Source organism: Sardina pilchardus, chromosome 13, assembly GCF_963854185.1.
Source record: "Sardina pilchardus chromosome 13, fSarPil1.1, whole genome shotgun sequence".
NCBI classification, from domain to species: domain Eukaryota; kingdom Metazoa; phylum Chordata; class Actinopteri; order Clupeiformes; family Clupeidae; genus Sardina; species Sardina pilchardus.
Genome location: NC_085006.1, coordinates 5,915,001 through 5,923,256, shown reverse-complemented (window position 1 = coordinate 5,923,256; position 8,256 = coordinate 5,915,001). Strand labels below are relative to the sequence as shown.

The 8,256-nt window shown below is 51.9% G+C and overlaps 1 protein-coding gene across 1 annotated transcript in view; it reads right to left on the bottom strand.

Moving 5' to 3' along the window:
* LOC134099840 (trichohyalin-like) overlaps positions 1–8,256 on the bottom strand; it is a 39,339-nt gene that overhangs the window by 13,187 nt on the left and 17,896 nt on the right. The window contains exons 4-5 of the mRNA XM_062552856.1: positions 7,422–7,499; positions 4,734–4,937 (exon numbers count right to left, since the gene is read on the bottom strand). Of these exons, the coding sequence (XP_062408840.1) occupies positions 4,734–4,937; positions 7,422–7,499 (282 nt within the window). The remainder of the gene's footprint in view (positions 1–4,733; positions 4,938–7,421; positions 7,500–8,256) is intronic.

Here is an 8,256-nt window from a genome sequence, read left to right as displayed (position 1 = left end):
ACACACACGCACACATATACACACACAACTCCTGCCTTTGTAATTTTTTACTTTTCCTTTTTTTTTTCTCAAACACCAGCTAGCTGGGTTGTTTCCCTCTGTGAGATGTCCGGACTACATAAGGTCACAGACTCTTGCGGATTATAATGATGTGTCCAGCTCTGCCCTCTTCGCCTCTGGTCGCTGCAGCTTCTGTCAGACACGCCACACTAGAGGCAGGTTACTGCTTTCATTTTTTTTGTTCCATTTTTCTTTCGTCTTTCTTTTCTGCTTGGTTAGCGTTCCGTTTTGTTCCCTTTTTCCTTCCTCCGTTCTCTGCTGCCACGTTTCCACTTGAGCTAAAGCAGCTCAGGCTAATCAAACGTCTGGCCCGTCAGTGGCGCGGACGAATCATGCGTTAATGTCATTAATCCCTGGACCTTCTCTAATTAGAGACATTAGATCCCATGACGCTGGGAGCGGTGGTATTGATGATGGCCCGTCAGTGTCAATCACAAACAGACGAGACGCCAGCCTATTAAAATGGAGCCCAGGAGGAAAAGCGAGACGCGAGACTGATCACGCTTCAGCTAACAGCGTGCTCCCTCTCTGTTTAGAACACGCGGCTTGAGATCCAGCTGAGCGGCAAGGGAGAGAAAAAAATATACATTCATTTACAAATTAAAAAACGGCTAAAAATATCTCCATGAAGGAGATGAAAGAAAATGAAAGCATAGCAAATGAGGACGGAATGAAAGGCAATAGACAGAGGCAGACAAGCGTGCCTCGAACAACACCAACACAATCAATTCAGCGCCAGACAATTCTGCTCTTCGCATGATATTTCAGGACGTGATCTTGTTTAGCGTGCACTGCTGTTGCAGTGCAAGACAAGCGAGCGCTTAAGAGTGGCTCCTGCTTATCCCCAGTGAGACCCATGATCTCAATGTCAGGGTTTTGCGCTTTAACCACACTCACAAATGGTGGCGCTAATCCCGGCAGCCTCCTGTTTGTCTGGGCCTGTTGGCGTGGGTGGGGACTTTTGGGCCCCGACTCGGCGTAATCCACGCGCAGACTGAGTTTCAAAGAAACCTGGGCAATAATCGGATCGCCGCGCTGCTGCCGGGAGAGTCTCTGGACCTCCCGCCTGGCGTGGCAGCCCCCGTGGTGGCGTGTCTGTCCACCCCACTCCACTCCGCCCTCCACCCGGGGACAGACTGGACGGGGGGATTATGAAGGCGATGGCGAGTGAGAGCCATCGCGTGAAGACCCCCGATGTCCTCTCCCTCCTCCCCCTTCTTCATCCCCCTCTCTCTCACTCTCTCTCTCTCTGTCTCTCATGACAGGTCACACAGTCAATGTGCTGTCTTTCCCTGCTCTCGTGTCAAGGTCCCTTTCGCTTGGCACACACATCCGTCGGCCAGACACACACCACAAAATGAAATTCAGGAGAAGTTGCTCTATCCGAGTCCATCGGTCCATCTGTCAGTCCTGCTGTCCATCTGGGAGACAGCGTTTATCTACACGCGTGCACTATGATTTATGATTCTTGAGTGTCCGTCAGTCAGCTTCAATGTGTGTCTGTGCTGTGTATACATTTCTTCCTCCTTTCCAGATGTCGTCTGTGTCTGTGATCTTTGCCTGTCACTGTCAGTGTGTGTATGTGTGTGTGTGTGTGTGAGAGAGAGGGTGAGACTGAGAGAGACAGAGAGATCGAGAGAGAGAGAGTTGTGTACTGGTCCTCTCAGCTGTGTGTGTGTGTGTGTGTGTGTGTGTGTGTGTGTGTGTGTGTGTGTGTGTGTGTGTGTGTGTGTCTGTCTGTGTGTCTGTGTGTGTGTATGTGTGTGTGTGTGTGCGTGTGTGTCTGTGTGAGTGTGTGTGTGTGTGTGTGTGTGTGTGTGTGTGTGTGAGCGCCTGCGGCAGAGAGTGGGCGAGGGCTGTCAGGCGTACAGTGTGTGCTCCCGCGACCCCAGCCGTGTGCATGCCAGCCCAGACGCTGTCTGAAGTAGCCGCGCCAGCCTCGTCTCCCCCACTCCACCCCTCCGCTCTCTCTCTCTCTCTCTCTCTCTATCCCCCTCTCTCTGCTTCCCCCCACCCGCCCTCCAGTGCAACAGAGGGAAAACATCAACAGCGTCATTGTGTGCCCACTGGCTGCAGAGAGGAGAGGAGAGAGAGAGGGAGAGAGAGAAAGAGAGAGAGACAGAGAGAGGGAAAGAGAAGAAGAGAGAGAGGGTTTTTGTTCTGTTTTTTCCCTCTTTCCCTTCCATGACAGCGGGGCCGGAATAGTTGTGGCATGGAGGGGGCAGTGGCGTGCGTGCGAGGGAGCAAAAGGGGACTAAATGTCCTCGCTTGGGTCAGATGAGGTCAGGCCCCAAACCCACACATACACTCACACACACACACACACACACACACAGACACACAGACACACACACAGAGGACACTCACACCATGCCTGCGCTAATTAGCGGGACAAGGCTTAGGTTAGAGGCCTGAGCGTGAGTGTGGATGCGTGTGTGTGAGTATGTGTCTGTGTGAGAAAGTGTGTTTGTGTGTGTGAATGTGTCTCAGTCTGTGTGTGAGAGAGAGAGAGAGAGAGGGAGTGTGTGTGTGAATATACTGTATGTTTGCAACTCAGTGTCTGTGTGTGAGAGTGTGTCTGTGTGTGTGTGTGTGTGTGTGTGTGTGTGTGTGTGTGAATGTATGCTTGCAACTCTGTGTCTGTGTGTGTGTGAGAGAGTGTGTTTGGGCTAGCATGTGTACAGGAGTGTATTGTGTGCCTGTGTGATAGCGTATGTGCATGAGTATGCTTGCATGAGTGCCTGTGTGCGTGTGTGTGTGTGTGTAAGGGTGCGTTTGTATCCCCTAAGCTTTTGCTCAGAAAAGTTTGTTTAGCCAGGACACTGCGTGAGGACACTCGGTTAAATCGCCCTGTGTCCACACTTCCCTCGGCTTTGCAAAAACACTGGACCTTCTCTTTGTTTTCCCAGCGAAGCTCTGGAAGCCTTCTGTGGCTCGGGCCATTCCAGGGCACACTTTGTGGATGTGTAACTAAGGGCTTTTTTACTTTGATGGGGAAAAAAGATGTCTGACATTTTCGAAAGCTTTCCATGCATCTCAGATCATAAAAGCGGACTCTGCCATTGAAGTCGGGGAAAAGTGGATCTGAGGACGCCGGCAGTCAGATCTCTCTGCAAAGGGTGTTCATCCGCCTAAACGGGTTCAGTAGCTTTTGGGAACTTTTCATCTCTCCAAAAGCAAGCTTCAGGTTTTCACATCTGCGACTCTCTCTCTCGCGCGTCTTGGCGTGCAGTTGCATGACTGTGTTGATTAAATTAGGTAAGTAGGACGTGGAAAGCCCTGCCTGCCGCTACCTTACATAAGGTCTCAGGGTCATAAGGTCAGTCGAGTCCACTCATCCAGCAGATTCCATTACAGTCTTAACACGACGCACCTTCACCTAAAAGGAGACTGATTAAACGCATCTACCTTCTTCTGGCGCTAGCCTCGCGGCTAGCCATGATGGCGTGATGGGCTCCTCCACGTGATGCCAGGGAGTGTGTGCGAGGGAGAGCGCGCTGGACAGGCTTACGCCAGCGCTCGCATGAGACACAATCAGAGTGCTGTTGCATAAGCCCCAGATCAATTTGGCCTCTCCCCGCCGCCACCCAGAGCGGCGAGCGCACAGCGCTAGTGGCTAATGGCATTAGCAGAGCGGCGACTTTAGAGCCGCCCGGCGTGGAGGACACACCAGTCAGACCTCCTCAGGTTGGACTTCCAGCGGGTCTGTGCAGAGCCAAGGAGGTGCAGGGGCACGAGAGGGACAGGGAGGGGGAGGGAGGGAGGAGTGCGGGCGTGGTTGGGCAATCGGGTGGTGGTGATGAGGGTGGAGTAGGCTATTGAGGTGAAGATTGGCTCTGGAGCCTCTGAAGACCCACAGAGAGGAGAAGAGAGGAGAGGAGAGGAGCACAGGCCAACACAAGAGGTGGGCTTAAGAGACAAGCTGATCAAACTAAAGGGAATAAACACGGCATGAGACAGGCTACAGATATACACTCGCAAATACAAAGACCTGCACCACACACAAACACAAATGCAAACAGCTGCACATAAGAGCAGAAAGACAAAGACCCGCTTACAAGAAATGAAAAGGAACAGCAGTTGTGGTGACTTAAGAGCTGTGCAGGAAATACAAAGGGGGAAGCGAAGCATCACTGAGGCTGAAGAGTGTGTGTGTGTGTGTGTGTAAGAGGGGGGGGGGGGCATCCAGCACTTACTGATGAACTGAGAGGCAGACAGCTGGGAATTAAGCCCCCACAATAGGAGGGCCCTCAATGTAAACAGGTAATGACAGACAGGTGGGAATACACACTCGTGCACCGGAGCACTCTGTGTGAGTTCTAATGAGGCTGCCACGGCAGACAGTAAATACAACAACAAAAGATGCCCCAACCCCAACCATGGCCAGATAGAGACACTCAGGAGAGAAAACAGAGACATACAGGAAGACAAAGAGGAGAAAATACAGAAGGGGCGCTGACACCGTGATCACAACAACAGAAAGCTGCTGTACACAACAGTGGAGAGATAAGTAGCTGAGAAAGCCAAGTAAAAGAGAAGTGAAAAGAGTAAGTGAAAGTAAAAAAAGAAAGTGAAAAGTAGGTTACGGTTGATGAAGACAGACAGAGATGCTGCTGTGATCACTTTGGCGGTCAGGTCAGGTGACCCAAAAAACAGGTGAAACAGGTCATGACCTCTGCGTTTCCATGGCAGCCGTGCGGTCGGCAGCTTGCTGCAGGGCTTCTCCCCGGGTCGCGCTCTCGCCCTCCGCCCGTCGTAGCCTGCGGGTCAGTTCCTCCTGTCTCCGTTGCCACGCCAACAGCTGCTCCTGCAGCGCGTCACATCTCTGTTGGCATGACAACCAGCTTGCCTCCTTCTCCCTCAGGTCTTGGGACAGCCTGCGGAGGAGGCAAATGAGAGTAGAGTCTCACGACACACGCAACGATTTACACCCCCGCAGACACGTACACACACACACACACACACACTCCACGCACACACACACACACACGTACGCACATGTACACACACAGAGATAATTCACAACTTATCTCTGCACAGCATCCCCTGCCTGCACATGATCTTTCCACTAGTGGAAGGCTCCGTGCAACTATGTTGGAAAACCCTATTTGCATCTGTTACACGTGCCCGTGATGATTGGGAGCGATTAGGAAGGCGAGCGTCGGAAAGAGCAGGGGGGCTCGCCCTACGGGAGAACAGCCTCCTTCCCACGTATCGGCCTCCGAACGGGCTAGTTCCAAGATAAGCAGCTTCCCCAAACTGGGACTTCCTGGAGAGACCTCTGGCTTCCCCATCTCTTTCTCTCACTCTCCGAGCATCTCATTCAGGAATGTCCAGGAAAAGAAAAGAGGAACTACCTAATAAAACACTATGTGCACACACACACACACACACACACCCCTCCACACCACTCCTTCACCAGACATTCCAGGAAAGGCTTTAATGGTGGCTGCAGCAGCAGCAGCAGCAGCGTTGGCAGGTGGAGGAGGTGCAGGTGGAGGTGGGGGGTGGTGTGGAGTGACTACCTGATCAGGGCGTGTCCTGCTGCTCCGGGGGCCAAGCGGCCCCCCCACTGTGAGACATCGGAACACCACGCCGTCTTCTGTCACGCAGCGAGGTGCGAAGAGAAACACTCAGCGTCATTATGAGTCAGCGCGGGCCAAGGGCTGCGTGACAGAGCACTCAGAATTTAGCTTCCTCTTACTCGAAACGGACTTGGAATTGATTTACCGAATCTGAAGGCATTACTTGCAAGTGAGTGAACGTAATGAATCATATGCTTGTTATGAAATATGTCCTCCTGACGTGCTCATCAGAGAGGCGTACTGGTGTATTAGAACGCTCTGGTCACAGTCTCTCAAGTGCTCTCAGCTGACCCCTCGCATTGAGACATCAGCCCACACTGATAGGGCCATCTCCTTTATTGGCTCAAGTTTCTGAACAGGGCCGACTTCTGAGGAATTCATCGGAACTGCTTGTCCTGGAGCACTGATGTGTTGAAAGGACACCGTGACAGATCTCATGGGTGAATCATTAGTGTTTGTGATAAAAAAACAGACTGCCTTTCAAAACCTCCTCCCATACTGATAAGAGAGAAAATGAGAAGTCCTCAAGGAAGGGGAGAGGACTAGAGGAGAAAGGAGAGGTCGATAGCGGGAAAAGGAGTGGAGGGAGTGAGGGGGGAGAGAGAGAGGGGGGAAGAGAGAGAGAGAGAGAGAGAGAGAGAGCGAGGTTGGTTAGTTGTGTGTTTTCTGGGTGTCTGTTCAAATAAACCCCACCCATCAGTGCAGCCCTCCATCTGCTGTTGCTGCCCTCATAGCTGACGCTGGCTCTGTGCACAGGCTACGTCTGAACTTTCAAAGGGACCCCAGCCTGTTCTACAGAAGGTGTGTGTGTCTGTGTGTCTGTGTGTGTGTGTGTGTGTGTGTGTCTGTCTGTGTGTGAGGGTGACTTTAGTCGCAGACAGTTGGAGGGAACAAATAGGGCTTACATGTGAGAGCGACTGAACACAGCTCACCTGTCCAATCAATTCCTGGATCTGTGAGACCTAAAAGATGGGTATACACACACACACACACACACACAAACACACACACTCACATCGGCCCCCCACCACCGGCAAACTTTTTCATCTGGTCTCCCGGCCCCGGCTCAAAGAGGCCTTTCAAACAGACGCATTGTGACTGAGGTCTGTGCGCTCTCTGATATTCGGCGGGATAGACGCTTTCATGCGCTCTTCAGAAGCCCATCTCAAACGCCTCTCCCCGACACGCTTCTGCGCCCGATCGCTCCTTTCAAACGAAAGGATGAAAAAGAAAAAAAAAACGACGTGATGCATCGCATCGAAGAAGAAGAAGAAGAAAAGAGAGGCACAGAAACTCTGGGGAGGGATGGAATGTGAACAACAAAGCGCAGTCATGTAACAAGTTTCTCTTTTTTCTCCTCCTCGTTGTGTTTTATCAGGAATGTGAGTCACCTCATGAGACGCGAGATGGCTTTCAGATGACTGAGGCGCAACACACTCAGAATGCTGCTCTGCAAACAATCAGGCACACGCAACAACACACACCCTCAAACACACACACACACATATGCATTCACCGCATTCAAAACGTAATTACACTAAATGACATGGCATTCTTTCTATATACAGTGTGTATGTGTGTGTGTGTGTGTGTGTGCGCTCATGCGTGCATGTGTGTGTGTGCCCAAAAGCGTGTGAATGTGTGTGCATATAGTGTGTGTATGTGTATGTGTGTGTGTGTGTGTGTGTGTGTGTGTGTGTATGTATGTGTGTGTGTGTGTGTGTCCTGCTGCTAGTGCTTGGTGAAGGTGTGGTGGGATTGCGGGCGCATGCCTACCTCTGCAGCGCTGCGCTGTGCTGGCGCTCACACTGGATCTGTCCGCTGCGCAGCTCCTCCATCTCTCGCCACCTCGTCCTGCCACACAATAGCCGTGTGCATCATCATCATCATCATCATCAGTCCAGCACCAGGACCCATCTGCACCCTCTCCCCCCCCTCTCATCCACCCACAGCCCCCAACAACACCACCACCACCACCACCCTGAGCGAGCAGCTAGAGGGGTGGATGTCAGGAAGACAGCTCAGGCACCCATGCACCTCTCTCTGGTTGTCCACCCCCAGCCCCCCACCCATCCCCCCACCCACCCATCCACCCACCAGCCCCTGGCTTTGATGTTGCCGTCTGACAGGAGGAGAACTACTGCTGCAGCTCACTGATGCTTTCCATCCCTCGCAGACGTGCTGCCCCGGCTGGTATTTACCTCACAAGCTAACAGCCCCTTCTGATTTCCTTGGCAAGTCAGAGGATGGGATGGGGGTGTGGAGGGTGGGGGGGTAGGGGATGCTTAATGTGTTCCTGTAAGTGAAACCAAAACTGTGGTTTAAATTCCCTGGAACCAGTCATACGGCTAGAGTGTTCTATTACCTGACCAAAGGTCACTTTGGATTGAAAACGTATGGAACAACCGGAAGATACATAATCTAAATTCCGTATTAACAGAAGACATTTAAAGGGTAAAAACAATTAGCCGAAGGCTCTCTGGGTATTGTGCCATCTGCAGCAGGCTATATGAATGTATAATGATGTGTATAGGTATCTGTGCATCTGACTGAGAGGAAAACAGACTGACAGCAAAGGTCAGTTTAGACCTCATGCTGTCAAGCGTTCCAT